This window comes from Ruditapes philippinarum, unplaced genomic scaffold (assembly GCF_026571515.1).
Source record: "Ruditapes philippinarum isolate M1 unplaced genomic scaffold, ASM2657151v2 ctg993_1_1_1_1, whole genome shotgun sequence".
In the NCBI taxonomy this organism is placed as follows: domain Eukaryota; kingdom Metazoa; phylum Mollusca; class Bivalvia; order Venerida; family Veneridae; genus Ruditapes; species Ruditapes philippinarum.
The window spans coordinates 245,117-268,763 of record NW_026863595.1 but is presented as its reverse complement, the minus strand read 5'-3'; the positions used below and the strand labels follow the sequence as shown (position 1 = coordinate 268,763).

Genomic DNA, 23,647 nt, shown 5'->3' with positions numbered 1-23,647 from the left:
TCCATAAAACAGTGACTTTCTTGTTTTTGTTCGTTTGTTGTTGTTTTTTTGTGTATGTTTTTCTTTTTTTGTCCACCTATTTTTACAGGAGACGAATGCCCATCCGGAGATAATTCTCGTTGGTTAATGACTGATACTACTTGCTTCTATATATCATCACTACTGGACAGCACTAAGCATCTCTCCTGGAATGATGCCAATACTTACTGTAAGAATCTTTCACCTACTCATGGTGCAAAGTTGATGTCAATCCTTTCTGCAGACGACATGGTAATGCTTTTAAATACGAACTTGAACACTCAATATAAGGAAACTTAACGATTCATTAGATGAGTATGTTCTATAATGTATTTTAAGAGGATACCAATGTATGTAGCTCTATATTCTGTAAAAGTTATAGTTTTTATAAGATTATGGTGTTCATTTTTGTGACTTCTTCTGTTATAATGATTGTGTCTTCTCTGAATGTTGTTTCTTCTTTTTTCATCATTTTAGCTAATTATTTTGTGCATATATTCTTTCACGTGCATTCACTGCTGTTATTTTGACATCAGATTCAAATAACCGTAAAACTGTATCTCTTCCGATTTCTTTGCTTTCTTTGTGTTCATTTGGGATAACCTGTGGCAAGCATTTTCTTGGTAGAATAGGCAATGTCTTGCGCACCGACCTATCCTACATAGCTGGCGTGTTTTCATTTTAATAATGTTTTCCATAGTTGTATCATTGATTTCCATATTTTCCAGGATTAATTGTTGATACTTGTTTCATCTTGTATGAACTCTTCATTTCTTTGAGTATCTGTAACACGTGGCATATCATCACCTAAATATCCTGACAATTCCGTTAACCGTTTTCTATACTATGGGAAACTTTCAGCACTTCTTTAATTTCATCTTTTGTAACACCATTTAGCACGTTCGTTCACATAGTGTTATATTTAAAATCTCTAGTTTACTTGATTTTTTTTCTTGAATGTGTGTTTCCATATTATTCTGGTACGACATCAAATGTTTCCTTCTTTTCCTTGTTGCTATTCGTCCTCGACAAGAGTAAAATAATAAAACGTGATAAATGTTCATTGTGCAGTCTTAAACTTGTCATATATCTTCTTTTGTCCAAGTATGAATCATATCTTTAAATTAATTATAACAAATTTATGACAATTTAAGCCAATTACAATAATTTGACATAGAAAGTCAATGTCATTTGAGGTCAAAGTCATATCAGAATAATTCTACATTTCTGTGAATGTGTTATTTTGTCTATATATGAATCAAATCTGTAAAGTAAGCAAACTTAAATAATTTGGCTTTGACGGTCAAGGTCAATTAAAGGTCAAAGGCATATCAGAATAAATCAACATTTCGGTCGTTATATGTGTTATTTTGTCCAAGTATGAATCAAACTTGTAAATAAATAACGTTATAACAATTTAAGCACATTACAATAATCTAACTTTGACGCTCAATGTTAATTTAAGGTCATATCAGAATAATTCAACATTTCGGTTTTGTCATGTGTGTTTTTTTTATCTTAGTATGAATCAAATCTGTAAATAAATAACAAAAGTTAAGACAATTTAAACAAATTTCCGTGACGCTCAATGCCAAATAATGGTCAAGGTCATAATTGAACATATTCAACATATGGGTTTTGTCATAAGGATGTTATTGTCAAAGTATATAAATCAAATCAATAATATTAATATATAGCACGGTTATTGCCAAATGAAGCAAAATTCATTAATTTGACATTAAGTGTCAATGTCAAATTAAGGTCAGTCCATGTCAATTTTTAAGGTAATGTCAAGTTTGATTAAGTCTTCTTTAATGTCTTGTCCCAAGGATCGTTATACACAAGTATGAAGACAATGTATTTTATAATTACAAAATTATAGCCAATTATAGCAAAGAACTTTCCCATTACAATATTTTGACCTTCACTATTAAGATTATTTATAGATCAACGTCAAATTAAATTTAATCTTTTTTTAAATCATTTTGCTTACGGTAGTTGTGCTCAAGTTTGAAGACATTCCATTCAAAAATAACAAAGTTTTAGCCATTTATAGCAAAAATCAAGAAAATATCATAAATATGACTTTGTAGGTTAAAGTCATTTATGAAAAAGTAAAGGTAATAATCAACTTAAGCTAGTTAAACGTGTTGTCCAAAGGATTATTGTGTCGAAGTATGAAAACACAACCCACTTATAAATAATAAAAAAAAGAAATAGCCTATTACGTGTATATAAAAAGGTCATTTTATGAGTCGAAGTCATGTTCAGTCTGGTTTACTTGAATGTCTTGTCCAAATGAATCTTATATCCAAGTATGAAAACAATCTATCAAGAAAAAAAGACCTACGTTAAAGTTGCTGGCGACAACGACAATCTGACTGTAGTAATGGCTCTTCGAAAAAATTAAGCTAAAATGGTATCTAAGAAAATGACAACAACTCCATAGTTTAAATTCTGGCAGTGAATTAACAATATTCATTATAAGGAGGGAAATATATTAAAATAAATTTATTATATGGCCTCAAATGTGTGATTATAAACAGTATTTACTGTAAAAGCATTGATTGATAGATTGTGTCATATGGTCGTTATTCTTTAAGTTAAGCGGCACGCAGCCTGTTTATGACCGTTCTGCCACAAACTCGAAACTTGCCACAAACTTGTTCCAGTAGAGTTCCTTAGAAGATCAGCTAACTTTCTACTTGACATGAATCTGCTACCTGCTTACTGTAGTCTGTACCTTATTGACGAGTCATGCCGATTAAACCAGCTAATAGCATTTCCGCTGCTCTCAGACGTTCTTCTTACGTCATTCCAGGGCGACGTCCCATGACTGATTTTCAAACCTTCATTGAAGCGTTTTTGCTTTTCAGTGAAAAAGATGTTCACTAATGTGTTCTTCAGCACAAGCTAAATGATAGTAAACTAGCTCTGCACGCACCGCACGTGCAAATGTGTTTTTAATAATAAATTTTTGAAGTACTCAAATATAATCTTTAAATCAGAGAGGAGACCCACACATCATACTTGTGCTGAACATGTTTAATTTGATAGAAAGTGAGATTTATATGGTGGCTGATTTGTGTCATTCGTGTTTTCGACCCGCGACCCCGCCAAGCGAAAAGTCGATAATTTACAAGTTAAAATGGCGGGATGCCGTCGCGGATGCGGATAATAAACGGACAAAAGGTCTAGACTCAACGTATTCATTAACTCGAACATGTTTATATTGTTCCTCTTGAACCTGGGAGTACTGTTCCTTATTCGAACTTTGGAATTCTGTTCTTCATTCGAGCCTAGGAATAGTGTTCCTCAGCTTTACTGACTGAGTTACCTGGTCACTTACACATTCTCTGCTGTCCGAATAATGGTAGTTTTACCAATTGAATACACGAGAGTTCTTTTTTTCTTTATTTTAGAGAAGTCTGAAGTCCCTCTTGTCGTCATTCAATAAGCCCGGGGTGCTGCTTCCCTGGTGGACATCACTTAATGATCAACAAACAGAAGGGTCGTACGTCTGGGGACTTAATGGACCTCAGGCAAATGGTTCAATTATGTACGTATGTTCTTTCTTGGAAATGTAATTTGACCAATTGTTCTAACTTCATACTCTCATAATGTATCAATGCATTGCTTAACAGACTTACAAATAAGCCGTTTGCAGAAGATTACTCCGAGGTAGGTATCCTCTTTCACGTTTGTCAAAAGTAAGTTGTTTACCTTGACTGCATTAGTCTTTTGCTAAGATGACAGTGTGAGCAGGGGTGTACTTGATTTTATGATATACATGATATATATGTATTTGTAATGTGAACTTGTGTCGCCCTATTGTTTACGCTGGTTTTCTATGTGTCTGCGACTGACGACTGACGTTCCTATCTTCGTTTCTATGCATACGATACTTGATTTTCACCACAAAAATGTGTCTGATTAGTTGTTTTTAGAACATTTTATTACGTTACTTGAAATAGGAGGATGTTTCGGTGTCGATCCCGTTATTGTGACTTTTTGAAAAATAATAAAGAAACAATTTTGAAAAAGCAATGTTTCAAAGAGTATATCATTTTGAGACTGTTTACATAGTAAACATAATACCTTAATGCAGCGCTAGAACTAAGTGTGTAACTTTAAGCAGTTTCCTTTTCATTCTTTAACACTGGCATAACTTGATCTAATTTTCTTTAGAAAATTTTAGTCGACCCAGCTTTTATGCTTGTGTATATGTCAACTGAGAGATTACAGTGAACCTTTTAGCAAACGATGAGGTTAAAATAAATATATTGCTGAGTGCCTTTTAAAGATCAATTTCAAACAGAAACAATACACAGAAATGCTATCATTTTTATTTCCAAAAAAAACTTTCTACTTTTTGTATGCTTTACAGTTTTCAAAAAGATACTCATTTACAATCTTTTACTTCCTTTGCTCTGTTGACAACCGGTATAAAAAGATATATTCACATAGTGAATGTGTATTTTGTATGGAAGTAAAAATATTACTTTATTTACAGTTTGCTACCTTTACGACACATAACTGCACTTTTCAGCGAAACTTTTTTCAGTTATTAGTCTTTAGGTTTAACCATTCGTCTGTCTGTCCGGGCAAATATCCAATGGTCTGTGAGCTCCATTCTGTCCATAATCTTAATTAATAAAGAAGGAAATCCCATAAACCGGCAAGTTTATGTGGTAATTTTACTGGTTTATGTGGAACAGTGCCACATAAAAATCAAAGAAAAAGCACATTAACCACAGATGTTTGCACATCCATCCGCCCTTCAGTCCGTCGGTCTGTCCGTCCACAAACCTGGATCCCGTTATAACGTAAAAGTACTGAAAATATTTTTATGAAACTTGATATATGGATAGATGTCAGTCTTGAGATTGTGTATACATTTTTTTTATTTCATCCTATGGTGAAAAATATGGCAAAAATATGCTGAAAATATGGCAAATATTTCTGTGAACTATTAATAAAGGTACTGAAAACATTTTTATGAAACTTAAAATATGGATACATGACAGTATGGAGATTATACACATCATTTTAATCTTGACTATAGGGAGTAGCTGTCCTACTCACAAACCATCGGCGACCTCGTCAAGATTTCGGATTCAAGTTTTTACGCCATTTTACTATAAGCTCTTTATTTCTGAAGGTATAAATTTAAGCTATAGTGTCACTAACATGGTAGACGTCCGGGGTGATCCAGGGACGACCGGGGTACGACCGGGAACAACCGAAGTACATCCGTATCTCTGCCGGCAACGTTCGGGATGATCCGGGAACATCCGGCATTCGACCCCGGATGGAATAAAATATTTAATATCGCCGTGTTGGTACGGGATGATCCGGGAAGTATAGCTTTTCCGGCTTCATCCTAAGCTCTGCCGGGAACGACCGGGGTAACACCGATGAAGCACTGTAGCTCTGCCGGGGCATAATATAGCCGGTAGAGCTACGGTAGAGCCCCGGTGAATGCTGGTAGAGCTAGTCATTCTTTAACTTTCTTATTTCTTCATGGATTTACTTCAAATTGATATTATCAACACCTACATCATATGTGATTTGATTTATCAGTCATGGATTTCCATGATTATTTTAATTTTGAACTTGAAATTATTTAAAAATTGTTTTTTGCTTTTTTTTCTTGTTTTATTTATTTATTTTATTTTCTTCTTTGTTCCTATAAATGGAATACATTTTGTATTTGAAAATTGTTAATTATTCACTTTCTTCATTGTGACTATAAATTCATAAGATAATTGTTTTTTGTTACACTCACATCATGTATGACAGTGTTCATAAGTCTAGCAACTTCATTTCAAGAGGTATCTCCTCTTTAGTTAAAAATGCTTTTAAAAATGTTGTACTCTAGTAACAATCAGGTATGTTTAAAGATTTACCCTCAGAGTGTTTTTATAGTCCGTCTATCTGTTCGTTTCTAAAAACTGAGATATATCTCCTGAGATCAACAAATTCACTTAAAACAGAGAAACGTTGAAACATTAGTTAAACATATACATCATGAGAAAATTGGATCTTTTGATTATCTGTTGTATCAACATAATTTCCTTAATAGGCAAGGAAACTTAACCATTGTTAACACATTACTAAGATAAAGACAAACTAAGAACTCAAAAGATTTAAGTTCGTTCATTCGTTCATTCATTCGTTCGTTCGTTCGTTCGTTCGTTCGTCATTCATTCATTCATTCATTCATTCATTCATTCATTCATTCATTCATTCAATCAATGGCATAATTCAATAACTAATGGCCCTTCAGAATGTTGCTGGGGTTCTAACAGGTAGGGGACTTATGGATTGCTTGCAATACTATGACAAGTAAAATGGTTTCCTGCGGTGAACATTTTAATGATATATATAAAGATATTTCTTTTAACTATTTTCAACATTATTTGGGGGGGGGGATAAATAAACGTTTGTATCAGGGATAAAGTTGAATAAACGATCACTATGGAAGAAGGTCTTTGGAAACTGGTGACCGTTGAAGACCGGAGAAGGTCGAGCATAAAACAATTATTTCTTTTTAAGAAAATGATTAAATAGGCCTTCATTTTATGAATAATTCCGAGCAAAAAATAAATAAAGTAAACACACAAGTTTACGCAGAAAATATCTCTATTTATTATGGCTGATGCCACTACGAATATTTTAATTTTGTAGATTTTCAGTATAAACAATTTATTGTTTGTAAAGTTTGAGATAGATATTAAAGAAACATTGATAATTTTCAAACATATCATTCAAGTTTTTTCCAACTTTAACGGTAAAATAATTATAGAAAATTAGAAATAAACACCGATAAACACTTTCAGAACTAGCAGACGACTGGCTGATCATATCAGTAAAGATAACGGATTGCGTATCTCACTGTATAAATCGTATGTAAAATGGTCTGACATATGGTAGGTTTAACAGTTAATTAAAATACTTTGAAGTCCAAAGATGTGTTGAATTTTATACAGTGACGAAGCTAAGATCCAAAGTTTTCTATTGGTGTAATACATTTTAAAATCGGACATTTAATCACAACAAACTAGCGGTTTAAACAGCTTATTTTGTATTGTTTTAGCATAAGCGATATCGATTTTACTCGAAGATAAGGGAAGCAACTCGCTTTTTTTCACTCGATATACCTCGGTTATTTACGTAGATCATATTGAAAGTGTTTACAGGTAAATCCGTAACGTACCGGCAAACGGTATTTAGCTAGGTTTTCGAAAAGGTCAATTGACCAATCATGTACGGTTTACAGATCACATGCTCCTCCATGTACCGAAAACAGGTCACGTGCTCCTCCATGCCTCAAAAGTTAAACGCGTACCAATACCCTGCGGTCTCCAGACCGCAGGGAATAATTGCTTATCAAACATCTAGTATGTTCTAAATCCATTATTAAAACAATATTTAACATATGTTCCGACATTTTTAAAGAATGAAAAAATAGATGTCTGAGGCATAACATGCCTATCATTAAAACAAGTGCGTTGTCACTAAATTACCATTGTTTAAATGCTTCCAGAAAACAAAACAGGAAGTTAAGAAATGAAATTTTAAACATATGATCAGCCATATGACCAGTTTACTTTTTACTACGGTGTTCTTTTTGGACAATCGTAGTCTGTACCGCGATGCACGATGGAACGATGGTGAAAACGCGATGGTACGATGGTGAAAACACGATGGTACGATGATGAAAACGCGATAGTACGATGGTGAAATCGCGATGGCGCGATAGTACGATGGTGAAAACGCGATGTTACATTGCGTTTTCACCATCGTACCATCGTGTTTTCACCATCGTACCATCGCGTTTTCACCATCGTACCATCGCGCCATCGTTGGTGAAAACGCGATGGTACGATGGTGAAAACACGATGGTAAGGTGGTGAAAACGCGATGGTACGATGGTAAAAACTCGATGGCACGATGGCGAAAGCGCGATGGTACGATGGTGTAAACGCGATGGTACGATGGTGAACGCGCGATGGCACGATGGTGAAAGCGCGATGGCACGATGATGAAAACACGGTGGTGCGATGGTGAAAACATGATGTCGCGATGGTGAAAACGCGATGGCACGATGATGAAAACGCGATGGTACGATGGTGAAAACACGATGGTGCGATGGCACGATGGTGAAAACGCGATGGTACGATGCTGAAATCACGATGGTACGATGGTGTAACATCGCGTTTTCACCGTCGTACTATCGCGCAATCGCGATTTCACCATCATACCATCGCGTTTTCATCATCGTACCATCGTGTTTTCACCATCGTACCATCGTGCCATCAAGTTTTCACCATCATACTATCGTGCATCGCGGTAACAGACTAAATTAAAAATCACGACTGTCCAAACGGAACACCGTACTCTTTTACAGAAATAGCAATTGGGATGTAGCACCAAGTGCCGACCGAACTCAAAATAGAAATTGTGGGATTATGTATCAGGGTGGCTCCATTGATGACGTCACATGTGACAAACGTTCACATTACATATGCGAAATGTCGGCATACCAAGGTAAGTAATCTTTTAATCTTCTACGGTAAATATCAATACAAAAAAATTAACAAAAATATATTGCAGATACTTGCCTATATGAGAAAGGCGTATTGTCCGTTATTCAACATTCACAAAATTATAAAATTCATGTTGCAAAATGAAATGCTAATCATTTAAGCGACCCTATGTAGGAAAACCAGTTATTATGCTTATTGCTTTTGATTTAGAATAATTTTAAATTGCAAACGCCTTTGGTATGTACAAAATGTATAACCATCCTTATGGTCTAGGTCATTTAAACCTTGGTTGCGGATCTTGGATACGAGCCGGACAGTCTTGTTATCTGTTGGGTAATGGCAAAGGTTACACATGGAACCAGGCGCGTGATCAATGCGCTCGTGCAAACGCCCAACTCGTAAAAGTAGATGGATTCGACGAAAAGGTAAGTAAACGAAAAAAACTGATAATAATAAATAAATGAAAATAAAATATGATCAAGTTTAAAGTGTGTATCTACTGTGACGTTTCAATCACATAATTCAAGTGAATTTATTACATAATGTGAGGTTACTACAATTAATTACAAATTAAGGATCGCTTGTTCTCAGCAACTGAAAAAATGCACGAATATGCACCTAAGATATTTCTCCATCAAGCTAAGAAGTCGCCATATGACCTTTACAATGTCGACGGGACTTAATTAAAACATAACAAACTTCCCATATTATATAAATTTGATTTCTCTAGTTTCGAATGTTTTTTTTTTTTTTAATTTAAACACTAGCTATGTATTTGTAACAAAGTATTTGGTTTTTCGTGTTGACAGGTTTGGTTAGAGGGTCTTAATTTGGGCCCAGGAGGCTACTGGACAGGTCTTACTCGAGTTCAAAATAGCTATGGGTGGGCTTGGCAAGATAGTTCTGTCGCTACGCCAGCTTTAATGTAAGTATACAATAATACATTCGAAAAGTAAAAAATGCTGTGATTATGGATAATTACCTAGGAGTTCCTATGTCATGAAACTTCCTTTTTTATTGTCAAACCGAAAGTTATTTGCCAATAAAAACTACGCTTTGTAGGAGCATATTTGTCTCGGAGCACATTTGTCTTAAGTCAGACCGATGCAGTCATATTTGTCCCACATGAAACAAATGGACTTCAAATGTCTCCCCCCTCCCCACAACAAAACAACAACAACAACAAAAAAAGTGACATGTGACAAATGTGCTCAAAGATGTAACAAATGTGTTCCGATCAAGTTTTTTAAGAAACAAGAAAGCACATTTGTCTCATTTATTAACCTTTAACCTCACATAGGCGGGTTTTGACGGCTTTTCACCCCGCCCCCTTTTGAAGCCTAAAATAGTGAAAATATGTCCTATTTAGGCCCCAACTACTGTTCCTCGTTTGAAAAATTTCGTTCATAAAAGTGATTACTTTTTTGGCGCCGCCCCTATCAAAAAAAGGTACATCAAGGGGTGCCAGAAGGCGGGGGGGTGGTTGTGCCCTCTTCTGTTAGGCGGTTTGAAGGGGGCGCTATCCCCGTCATCGCCAAGAAAAATTTGGACTTGTGAGGGGCTTAAAAAAGGTCTCAGGTTGATCTTAAGGTAACATGTACATGTAACTCACGCTGAAAAGCTTTTGACTCTATCTCAATTCATTGAGAAGTTGCAGCACTTTGTATTCAGTGTTGATGGGGAAAAATAAGGCAAAATAGTGATTTTTGGCAATTTTCAGACGTCCCCCAATTGCCATGGTAACAGGAAATATAAGTTTGAGCATGCTGTTAAAAAAGGCTATGGTCCAGTCGACAGTTGTGCCAAGTTTGATCAGTTTTGAAGCACATAGCAGTTTGAACTTGTAACCGAAGGCTTTTCAATGAAAACAGCCATTTTTCGCAATATGCTCATGCGGTTAAAGGTTTAAAGGGACAAGAAAGCACATTTGTCTCATATCGTTTTTAGCTCACCTGTCACAAAGTGACATGGTGAGCTTTTGTGATCGCTTTTCGTCCGGCATTTGTCCGTCGTCCGTCCATCGTCCGTAAACTTAAACTTTAAACGACATCTCCTCATAAACCGCTGAGCCAATTTCATTCAAAGTTTACAGGAATGTCTCTTTGGTGGTCATCTTTCAAAATTGTTCAAAGAATTTAATTCCATGCAGATCTCTTGTTTTCATGGCTAACAAAAGAAAAAACCTGAAAAAAAATCTTCTTTTAAAATACCGAAAGAGCCCGAGCTTAGATATTTGGCATGCAACATCTTCTAGTGAGTGTCTACCACGTTTGTTTGAATAAAAGCCCTGGAGTTAAAATTGGCCCCGTCCCAGGGGGTCATTGTTTTTCCATATATGCACAAAGTAAAAACTTAAAAAATCATCTTTAAAAAAAAACAAGAGCTATATCTTAGATATCTAGCATGACACATTTTTTAATGGATGTCTACCAAGTTTGTTCAAATAAATGCTCTGGGGTTAAAATTGGCTCCGTCCCAGGGGTCATTTTTCCCCATATGTATAAATTAAAATCTTAAAAAAAAATTCTTTTAAAACAACCAAAGAGCTAGAACTTAAATATTTAGCATGAAATGGGTGTCTACCATGTAAAAATTCTTTTTTTAAAAAACCTAAAGAGCAAGTGCTTAGATATAAAGCATGTTACATCTTCTAATGGGTTTCTACCAAGTTTGTTCAAATAAATGCCCTTGGGTTAAAATTGGCCCCGCCCCGGGGGTCATTGTTTTCCCTATAAGTATATAGTAAAAACTTAAACAAATTTCTTTTAAAAAAACCCGAAGAGCTAGAACTTAGATATAAAGCATGTTACATCTTCTAATGGGTGTCTATCATGTTTGTTCAAATAAATGCCAAGGGTTAAAATTGGACCCGTCCGGGGGGTCATTGTTTTCCCTATATGTGTATAGTAAAAATCCTTTAAAAAAACAAAGGGCTAGAGCTTAGATATTTGGCATGAAATATCTTTTAGTGAGTGTCTACCAACTTTGTTCAAACAAAAGTCCTGGGGTCAAAATTGGCCCCGCCCCAGGGGTGTCATTGTTCTTCGATATATGTAAATAGTAAAGACTTTAAAAACCTTCTTTCAAAAAACCTAAATAGCTAGAGCTTAGATATTTAGCATGAAGATCTTCTAATGGGTGTTTACCAATTTTGTTTACCGCCCCGAAGTCATTGTTTTACCTATATGTATATAGTAAAAACTTAAAAATCTTCTTATAAACAACTCAAAGAGCCAGAACTTAATTATTTAGCATGCAACATCTTCTAATGGATGTCTATCAAATTTATTCAAATAAATGCCCTAGGGTTTAAATTGGCCCCGTCCTAGGGGGTGATTGTTTTTCCACATAGGTATAGAGTAAAAATTTTAAAAATCTTCTTTTACAAAACCCAAAGAGCTAGAGCTTAGATATTTAGCAAGAAACATCTTCTAATAGGTGTCTATCAAGTTTGTTTAAATAAATGCACTAGGGTTAAAATTGGCCCCGCCCCGGGGGTCATTGTTTTCCCTATATCTATTTAAACAGAAAACAGCTTAAAGTAAAACGTATATGGCCATGCAGTGTGAAAAAATAGTGTCTAATAACCTGTCTGCCATTACGCGACAAGGCCAGTTGTTCCTCTACCATAGTCAGGCCTTTGAAAATCACAGCGCGATATTTTAACGACAGATACGAAAAGCGAAATTCCTTCAAAACATGAACCGACAATTACATTGTTCTATGCAGGAGTAGAATTTTATAAAGAATGTGAGACAAATGTGCTTAAAGTGTCCTTTCTATTGTGTGTCGAACACATCTTTCTCATTTCCATTTTGTCACACATATGTATGTTTACTAGCACATCGGTCACATCTCGTGAGAAAAATGTGCTCCGAGACAAATTTACTCCTACATCACTTTCCATAGTTTTTGGAATGTACTAACTAAAGCTGGTAGCCATTTGATTATGTATACACAGACATTATGGTGTAAAATCTATTTAAGCTCATGTATTATATATTAATCATTTTCAACAGCGTGAAAAAGTATGTTATGCAATCGGTAATTATAGATGTAAGAGCAGAATGTAAACTGACCTCACCCTGACTTTATAATTTATTATGCCCCATGTAATGGCCGGGGCATATAGTGTTACCCTGTTCCGTCCTTCCGTCATTCCGTCCTTCCGTCATTCCGTCATTCTGTCATTCCGTCATCATCTGTTTCCATTCATTATCTTAGTAACGATTGCACACATTCAACTAAAACTTGACATATGGATATGTCATGAGAAAATACAGGTCAAGTTCGAATTTGGTCATGGTTTGATGATTTTTGGCAGAGTTATGCCCCTTTTACTTTTAAAATAATATGAAATTTTCAGTTTCCGTTCATTATCTCCCCAACGGTACAACACATTCAACTCAAACTTGACATATGGATATGTCATAATAAAATACAGGTCAAGTTCGAATTTGGTCATGGTTCGATGATTTTTGGCAGAGTTATGCCCCTTTTACTTTGAAAATAATATGAAATTTTCAGTTTCCGTTCATTATCTCCCCAACGGTACAACACATTCAACTCAAATTTGACATATGCATATGTCATGATAAAATACAGGTCAAGTTCGAATTTGGTCATGGTTCGATGATTTTTGGCAGAGTTATGCCCCTTTCACTTTGAAAATAATATGAAATTTTCAGTTTCCGTTCATTATCTCCCCAACGGTACAACACATTCAACTCAAACTTGACATATGGATATGTCATAATAAAATACAGGTCAAGATCGAATTTGGTCATGGTTTGATGATTTTTGGCAGAGTTATGCCCCTTTTACTTTGAAAATAATATGAAATTTTCAGTTTCTGTTCATTATCTCCCCAACGGTACAACACATTCAACTCAAACTTGACATATGGATATGTCATAATAAAATACAGGTCAAGTTCGAATTTGGTCATGGTTTGATGATTTTTGGCAGAGTTATGCCCCTTTTACTTTGAAAATAATATGAAATTTTCAGTTTCCGTTCATTATCTCCCCAACGGTACAACACATTCAACTCAAATTTGACATATGCATATGTCATGATAAAATACAGGTCAAGTTCGAATTTGGTCATGGTTCGATGATTTTTGGCAGAGTTATGCCCCTTTCACTTTGAAAATAATATAAACTTTTCAGTTTCTGTTAATTATCTCCCCACAGGTACAACACATTCAACTCAAATTTGACATATGGATATGTTTTTGAAATGCCCAGGCCAAGATCGAATTTGGTCATGGTTCAATGATTTTTGGCAGGGTAAAGCCCCTTTCACTTTGAAAATAATATGAAATTTACAGTTTCTGTTCATTATCTACCGAACAGTGTTACATATTCAACTCAAATTTGACATATGGATATGTCAAAGGAATGGGCAGGTCAAGTTTGAATTTGGTTATGGTTCGATTATTTTTGGCAGAGTTATGTCCCTTTCACTTTGAAAATAATATAGATACATCTTAGGAATAAGCAGTTTAAGTTTGAATTTGGTCGTGGTTCAATGATTTGGGACAAACTTATCTTTCTTGAATGTTGGAAAAATTTTGAACTTTCAGTTTCAGCACTCATACTTTTGTCGAAATGTGTGTAGCCATTATTTTGGCTACAAATATGAAATATGCTATTTTCAAAAGGTTAAGACTAAATAATTTCAGTGCCTTGAACATTGTATTGAAATGGTTTGTGTTAACATTGAAAAGTTTTAAGAGCTTTGAACTTAAAATGAAAAAAATAATTTGTGCAAACAAATTTGGAACTAAATATTATAACATCTGAAATTTTGGCTGCATGCGGGGGCATCCGTGGCATGATGACACATTTCTAGTTTAAAACTACTTTGATCATATCTAATATTTGACGGAAAGTGGTTAGATATCTTAAGTAAAAGAAATGATAAGGTGCTATTTTCTTATAGTACATAACACTAAATGAACAGATAATGATTTTAGTAAATGGAGTACGGAGCCGAATAACAATGGTGGTATTGAAGATTGTGTAGAGATACATACCGACGGTCTCTATAATGATCGACAATGTGACGCTAAAGTTGGCTATATCTGCGAGTACACACTCCAGTATGGTGAGTAGAAAACAAGAAGCATTAAAAGATTGTGTCTCAACAGTAAACATAAAAGAGACAAAAACAACAACAACAAAAAGAAAACCAAAAACAAAACAGCATAATAATTATGATAGAAATTTCTGATAGAAATAATATAATTGTGGTATTTGTATTATTTTTGAAAGTTACAACCATAAATATAATTTTGTGTCTGAACGATACACATGTATGATGCACCGTTGCCTAATTTATGGCAGCAACCGGAAAGTCCGCACCGTTGTTAGGTGTCTGCCCCGTTGTTGAGACGAAACATTTAGATACAACAACGAGTTACTAAGTCGTGGCCACGAGATAATTAAGTCGTGGGAACGAGATACTCTGTCGTGGCCACGAGTTACTAAGTCTAAGTCACTATAACCTAGTTATATCGTGGCCACGACTAAGTTACTCGTGGCCGCGACATAATATCTCGTGCGCACGAGATGAATAAAAACACACACACATGTCACCTTTGTGACACCGTAGGCTTTGGATTATAAACATTGTCTTATAAGTTTCCCCATAGAAAGAAATCTAATGTACTCTTATAAACTTAATTCAATAAGTGCCTCTTGTACGGAGATTGACTAAAACATTTACCATTTCTCTCGGTTCGAATTTCAGATGTATTTATTCACCAAAGTTTTTAGTAAATTTTACATTTACATTGTATATCATACGTAACATACATGGTGATAATATTCATCGTATAGTAAATTTGTTTTGACGTAATATTCATCAATTCTTCTACATAAATGATAAAATGACACGTTACTTCGTGTTGTTTGTCGATTCTCCAACTCTGAATGTACAAGAGATATTTACTTCAAATTTTGTAGGTGGATAGATCAAAATGAGTAGAAGTGCAGTGAATAAGTACAGTAACCCTCCCTTCCCTTATTTTAGTTATTTCATTCGTTCATTTTTACACTTTGAACTTTGTCCGGGACATAACTTTTGAACTATAAAAGATATCAACTTAAAACTTTGTATGTAGATAAATCTTACTGTGTAGAAGTGCAATGAATAAGGACCGTAACCCACCTCTTCCCTTATTTTAAAGTTATTGTCCTTTGTTGATTTTTAACTTTGATTTTTGTCCTAGATATAACTTGAGAACTGGTATCAATATGAAACTTTCACTGAGTAGAAGTGCAGAAATCTCGTGTTGCCCTTAAAAGAAGTCATCAAAACTCCACAATCAAACTTTAATTTATCTCATTGGTGGTGGACAAATAATTAAAAAACATTTGAAAAAAATCTATAAACTACTGCATTTTCCATATGTGCACAATTATTAATTTAAAAGCACGTTTTCTGACAAGGGCGTGTCGGGGGTATTCGGCACTTGTGACAATTTCTTGTTTTAAATGCTTTAACCAATATATCTCCAAGATCTTTCAAAAGTTGGACATTTAATTACTTAACATGCTTAAATAACGTTTCCGACATTTAATGCGTATTACTGCTTCAAATCAAAGAAATCGAAGCCTGAAATTATTTTCAGCGAGTTGTACAGTTTGAATGTATCATTGTGCGACCTTCTTGATACATTGTAACGTGCACCAAGAAAAGGAAAAGTTGGCCCTATCTTTATATTACATACTTCATCTTTCTTGTGTGAAACCACATAGCTCAGAAATTTATATGATCTGCTTTTGCATTGAAGAGTTATTGTCCCGGTAAGATATTTTTGGCCCCGATATCCTTATTGGCTTGGTAATTATTATGCCCTCCTTCAAAGAAGTGGGGGTATATTGCTTTGCATTTGTCTGTCGGTCCGTCCGTCCGTCTGTCGGTCCGTCGACCAAATGATTTCCGAGTGATATCTAAAGAACGCTTAGGCCTAGGAACTTCAAACTTGGTATGATGATTGTTCATGACCAGTAGATGACCCTATTGCTTTTGGGGTCAAAGGGTTAAAGGTCAAGGTCACATTAACCTTGTAGGGAAAAACGAGTTCCGAGTGATAACTAAAAAACGCTTAGGCCTAGGAACTTCAAACTTGGTATAATAATTGTTCATGACCAGCAGATGACCCCTATTGATTTTGGGGTCAAGGAGCCAAAGGTCAAGGTCACATTGACCTTTTAGGTAAAAACGGTTACCGAGTGATAACTAAAGAACCATTAGGCCTAGGAACTTCAAAATTGGTATGATGATTGTTCATGACCAGAAGATGACCCCTAATGATGCTGGGGTCAAGTGGTCAAAGATCAAGGTCAAGACCTTGTAGGTAAAAACGGTTTCCGATCAATAATTAAAGAACGCTTAGGCCTAGGAACTTGGTTTGATGATTGTTCATGATTAGCAGATGACTCGTATTGATTTTAGGGTCAAGGGGTCAAAGGTCAAGGTCACATTGACCTTGTTGGTAAAAACGGTTTCAAATCAATAATTTGACAACCCATGGGCTGTTGGCCTTAAAATTTGTTAGGTGTATTGGACTTGACTAGTAGATGATTCCTATTGATTTAAGGATTAAGGGGTCAAAAATCAAGGTTGCATTGACCTTGTAGTTAAAACGTTTCCTATCTATAACTTGACAAGCTATGGGCTTTTGGCCCTAAAATTTTGAAGGTGCATTGGTCTTGGCCAGTAGATGACCCCTAATGATTTTGGGGTCAGGGGAACAAAGGTCAAGGTTGCATTGACCTTTTATTTCAAAATGGTTTTCTATCAATATCTGGACAACCTATGGACCCTTAACTTACAAGTTTTACAGATTTATTGCTTTTGGTCATAAGATGACCTCAATGGATTTTTTGGCGTTAAGGGGTCAGAGGTCAAGATCACATTGACCTTATAGGTAACAACGCTTTCTGATCAATATCCCAACTCATGGGCCCTTTACTTCAAACTTCACAGGTGCATTGGTCTTGGCCAATAGATAACCCCTATTGATTTAGGGTCAAAGGTCAATGTCATATTTACCTTGTATGTAAAGACCGTTTCTGACCATTAACTCAACAACTCAAGTTGCCTTTGTTGATATTTTTTTATTAAACTAAAAATCCTTTTAATATACACATTTCAAGGTCTTATGTAATATAACAACTTTGGGGTCATTAATGAGGCCTTCATGATTCATAAAATTTATGCATATATTATTTGGTAAGATTTGAAATAACTTTGTCATAAAATTTCTGCACACAACCTTTGCGGTCACAATTACCTAGTGACTAGTCATGACCAGTAATTAACTCTTATTGATTTTTTGGTCACTGGGTCAAAAGTCAGTCATAATAAACTGATCACATGACTAATTGGCTGCCGATAGGGGGCATACATGTTTTACAAACATATCTGGTTTTAGTATGTTTCTGAACTAATATTGTTTCTTTATTTAGGTAAAAGCTGTTTATCGGGGTGGAGCAATTGTCAACAATCATGTTACTATTTTAGTCCCGCCAATAATAGTTTCGCAGTCACGTGGTATGAAGCAAAACAAAAGTGCATGGACCTTGTGGCTGGATACAGCATAAGTGCGTATAGGCTCGCAGTAAACGACAAAAAAGAGCAAGATTGTATAAACGGTTTATTGCGGGCATTGCCAGATGGAGCTCCAGGGTACTGGACGGATCTAAATGATCTCCAATATAAAGGGATTTGGCGTTACGCGCTAGAATCTAATAATGAACCAAATAAGGCAGTGATGTAAGTTGTCTTTGAATAATATTTGGAAAAAGTCATATCAAAACCTTAAAAGTTTAATATCGGTGAAAGATCCAAGGTGCCCCATCCGTGCATTAGTACAGTCATGTGGCACCTAACTTTAATCACAAACTTTCATAATCTAGTTGATTACTTTTTCACATGAAAGTATCATGCCAGGATTCAAAACCTAAGCGTTGATAGGCAAGTATTGCTAAGTTAGTGACTTAACCCTTTACCTTATATATACGCGAAACAGCGCACTTTTGACCCCCCCCCTCCTCCCTCTTTTAGGTCTCAAATAGTGAAAAAATGTCCTGTTTGGGTCCCAAACACGTTTTTAGTTGAGAAATTTTGATAAAAAAAGTGATCACTTTTTCGGCGCCGCCCCCATCAGAAAGGTGTATCAGGGGGTTGCTAGAAGGGGGATGTGCCCCCTTCTGTTTGGGGGATTTAAAGGGGGACGGCAGTCCCCCTAATCGCCAAGAAAATTTTGAACTTGTGAGAGGCTAAAAATGACCCCAGGTCGATCATAAGGTAACGTGTAACCAACGCTGAAAAACTTTTGACTATCTGAAAATCTGGAAATAAAGTGATTCCTTGGAAGCATAAACCACAACGAAATTACAAGAGAACTGCAGACTCGGTTTGATTGAGTCTGTGCATCAGGGATACTGAATAAGTGCAACATCCCTCACGCCCCTAGCACCAGCTTGAGCGGTACTCAATTCTCAACACTTAATAGTGCTGGCATCAATGATCCCGAAGGACCAAAAAAGTATAACAACACTGAAGTGAAGTACGTGGCACTTGAGTCCATTGAAAAGTTGCAGCACTTTGAAATCAATTTTGATGGAAAAAATCAACGCAAAATAGTGATTTTTGGCAATTTTGAAATGTCCCCTCGTTGCAATGGTAACAGGAAATTTAAGACTGAACATGTTGTTACAAAGGCATTGGTCCAGTCAACATTTGTGCCAAGTATTATTAGTATTGAAGCAGTTTATTTTATAGTTTTATAGCAATTTGAACTTGTAACGGGAGACTTTTCAATGAAAACAGCCATTTTTCACAAAATGCTCATGCAGTAATGGGTTAAACTACTCGGCCACTGATGTCCAATGTATCATATTTATTTATCCGTTTTAAATCAAGATGATTGTCTGTTTGTTTACTATCAACTAAAAGTAATGTCTTTTGTATATATTTCAGATCATGGGCTAAAGAGCCAAACAACTTTAACAATTCCGAGAACTGTGCAGTAATTTATGATCGTGGGTTCTACAATGATATGAAATGTGATGCCAAAGAATACTTTATATGTGAAAGAACTACAGGTTAGTTTAATACACTTGTGGGTGTGATTTATAATTTCTTGCATATCAGACTGGCGTTTTCGTTAGTTTTACCCATACCGGAAATTTCATCTGGCATGAGTCGCGTGCTATCCAATGGCATGCTAAGGATGACGTAATTTCGCCGTTATGAATGAAGTTGTAATAGAATAATAATATCTGTCATATTTTGCGGTTCGGATCGGAATATCCGTCCCGAGGTGACCCGCCCATTGGGCGGTAACAAGGCTTGCCGAGTTACCGCCCATGGGCGGGTGACCGAGGGACGGATATTCCGATCCGAACCGAAAAGATATGTCAGATGGTTTTTCTTGCATATTCTACCATATTCGATACTATTTTAAATTCTTTATCTTTATTTTCAATGAAAATTTATATCATTACAACCGTAACTTCTTTCTTACAACAGCGTATGAATTACAACTTCATTCATAACGTTAAAATGACGTCATCCTAACCGTGTCATTGTACAGCACGCGACTCATCTGGAACCCTCCATGCCAGATGAAATTTCCGGCATGGGTACAACTCACGGAAACGCCAGTCTGATATGCAAGAAAATAGTAACGGATATAATGACATAAAAATTGTTTTACTAATGTAAAGAATTTAAAAATGATGGAATACGGTAGAATATGCAAGAAAAATATTTGACATATGTTTGTGATTCGGTCCCTGGGGAACCTGCTCATTGGGCGGTAACAAGGCTTGCCGTAAACATATGTCAGATAATTTCACTCATATTCCATTATATTTTTAAAATTTTTGTCAGTCTAGTCACATTATTTCTTTGCTGTTTTCTTTTGATGAAAGATAATTCTACTTTGTGTTTAAACACTATATTGGTAAACTTGTGTAGACTATAAAAACAAGTCCGAGTACGATAAACAGAACTTTCGTCAGTTTTAAAAATACCGGTTAACATAGGTAAACTGCAAGTGATTAACCAAATAATTACATTAAATGTTATTCAAATTATATTTTATGAGATATTATCTTCGGTTGACACTATATCACAGTAAGTTAGACCGCTTATTGTCCCCCGCCTTTTCGAAGAAAAAAGGGGGATATAGAAATAGGCTCCGTCCGTCTGTCCGGGCGAACATTCTATGGTCTATGAGCTTCATTCCGTCCATAATTTCGGTTTAAAAAAGAAGGAAATCCCATAAACCGACTGTTTTATGTGGTAGTTTTACTGGTTTATGGGGAAAATGCCACATAAAGATCAAAGAAAAAGCACATAAACACCAATTGTTGGCACGTCCGTCCGTCTGTCCATCCGCACTCACAGGACAGTAATTATGAGGCTAGAGGGACAATAGGTAACTGTTCTTTCTCTTTGAAGTCATTCATTCCGTAATGCTTTTATGTGGCTATTTTCTTTTGTGTGGCTAAAAAGAACAATAGAGAGAACAATAGAGTAGCCACATTATAACTCTGATGTTAGAACTACCGTCTTGCCGTCCGTCTGTCCGTACAAACCAAGAGATACTTGTGTGATGTGGAGAACAATAGGTAACAGTAAATTCTCTTTGATCCTATTCATTCCGTTTTACTTGTGTGTCTTTTTTAAGCCTTATGTGACTAAAATTGGCTTAAAAGATCAAAGGAAAAGTCACAGAAGTACCATTTCGTAAGTACGTCCGGCCGTCACACTTTTGTGTCCGGTCCATAATTTTGTCATTTATTAAAGGAATTTGAAATAACTTGGCGCAAATGTTTGTTATAATAAGATGATGTGTCATGCGCAACAACCTGACCCCTACCTCCAGGGTCAAGGTCGCACTTGCTCATTCAAGGTCAACATTCAATTTGTCTATTTGAGGTCCGGTCCATAACTTTCTTTGTTTTGAAGGGATTTTGTAAATACTTGCCAATATTGTTCACAATAATGAGATGATGTGTCATGCGCAACAACCGGTCACCTATTCTCCAAGTTCAAGGTCACTCTTGGAGGTAAAAGATTAACCTGTCTGTTATAGGGTATATTTTGTTTCCGGTCCATAACTTTTTTCATAGATCAAAGGATTTTGAAAATACTTGGCACAAATAGTCACTTTAATAAGACGATGTGTCATGCGCAACACCTGCATCCCTACCTTCAAGGTCAAGGTCACACTTAGAAGTCAAAGGTTAACAGAGTCTGTTTTATAGTATATTTTGTGACGCGTCCATTACTTCTTCATACATCAAGAGATTTTTAAAAAAAATGGCGCAAATAATCACAATAATAAGACGATATGTCAGGCGCAAAACATGGGTTCCTACCTCCAAGGTCACATTTAGAGGTCAAAGATTACGGAGTCTGTTATAGGGTATATTTTGTGTCCAATCTGTAACTTCTTCATAGTTCGAAGGATTTTGAAAATACTTGGCACAAATAGTTACAATAATACGACGATATGTCATGCGCAACACCTGCTTAACATGATAATTTTTTTAATTTTCTTGTTTCATTTTATTTCTTTCATAAATTTATTGTTGTATTTGCAAATCTAGCATTGATCATAATTTTGGACTGAAAGTCCTGAGATCCATAAAATAGCACAATTTTATGCTTTATATAAGACTCCCCTGAGGCGGGATAACTCTATTACAAATTCTTGTTAATATAAAAGTTAAATAAGCTAGTGGGTTCGAAACAGTTTCATTTTAGTTCAAGTTTAATTTCTTTTTTGTTTTTAAAGTGCTTAATGTCTGACAAAATAAATATATGATTACACATATGAATTTAAAGATATTGTATTTGTGTCTCTCTTAAAATTTGTTAAAATATTTATTCATTTATTATAAGAAATGAAAAAATAAGATAGTGGAATAAATGAAATAAAGATACTTATATTAAGAAATGGTATAAATAAATCAAACAAATGAAGAAAAAACATTATCATTATGTACATAAAGGAGGAAATTATAAAAAAAACCCCAAAAAAACCCCCATTTTATTTGAAGTCTGTTACCCGAGGAGTAGGTTCCTTCTGAGCTTAGTGCTGTACCTATTGAGCTATTGCGACATTTATTACTTACTTTTTCAAATATCAGTCAAACGTACAATCATTAAGATATGCAACATTTCATTTACCTATATAGTATTAAGAAGGACTGTTCCGTACTATAAATAAATATGAAGAAACGTCTGTTTATCGTGCTTGGATTATACCATATGAAATATAGAGTTTATTCATCGACTGTAAGTATATACAGAGTTATAATTCCAAGCTTTTCTTATCCCTTTCAGATTATATTTCTGGTTCCCGAAAGATATCGTCATGGATGTTTATATATTTACTGTCCTTGTTTATCGTCTATATTAGAAATCATTAATATTCGAAAACAATAAAACAATAACTACTTTTAACGATTTTATATACATCTAATTCACTCTGTTGAGGCAATTAACTGTTAAAATGTGTAAAAATAGATATTTGCTGGTTGTAGATTACAAAAGTTTTGTTTGAATTTTGAAAATAATTTATTGATTATTAAAAAATCCTATTGTGTAGATTTCATTAAAGATAGACTATGATCATCCTTGAGTAAAATATTTTTATTATAGAAATTTAATGAAATCTATGTTATTCTTACCGAATATGTCCAATTTGAATAAATGAATGAATAAATTATGTATTGGATGCTGCGTTCCCTATTTCAGGTCAAGTAAAATTGGTCTTTTCTTAAAAAACTGCCAGTTTTTTTAATGACACTATATATTCATATTGTAACCACCTATAGTGTGTAGAATTTTAAACACAAATGTATACTTTGTGTGAAGTTAAAACATGTTTATTTTACAAAATTTAATTGCCTAGGTTCGATATCAGCCGGAAAATTGCCTAACACATAATTAGTCTTTAAAGGTTAATATGAACATTATGACGTCATCAATTATCAACATGATATTGTGACCACAACATTTTAACGCAACTGGTAGAACCA

General features: G+C 35.1%; 1 protein-coding gene across 1 annotated transcript in view; it reads left to right on the top strand.

The window, feature by feature from the left end:
- Positions 1–23,322, top strand: part of LOC132722630 (macrophage mannose receptor 1-like) — a 37,264-nt gene extending 13,942 nt beyond the window's left edge. Inside the window, exons 6-14 of the mRNA XM_060707153.1 lie at positions 89–270; positions 3,441–3,577; positions 8,432–8,571; positions 8,844–8,995; positions 9,380–9,495; positions 14,551–14,681; positions 18,053–18,359; positions 19,569–19,693; positions 22,950–23,322. Coding sequence (XP_060563136.1) covers positions 89–270; positions 3,441–3,577; positions 8,432–8,571; positions 8,844–8,995; positions 9,380–9,495; positions 14,551–14,681; positions 18,053–18,359; positions 19,569–19,693; positions 22,950–23,035 — 1,376 coding nt within the window. The 3' untranslated portion in view covers positions 23,036–23,322. The remainder of the gene's footprint in view (positions 1–88; positions 271–3,440; positions 3,578–8,431; positions 8,572–8,843; positions 8,996–9,379; positions 9,496–14,550; positions 14,682–18,052; positions 18,360–19,568; positions 19,694–22,949) is intronic.
- The last annotated feature ends 325 nt before the right edge of the window (positions 23,323–23,647 follow it).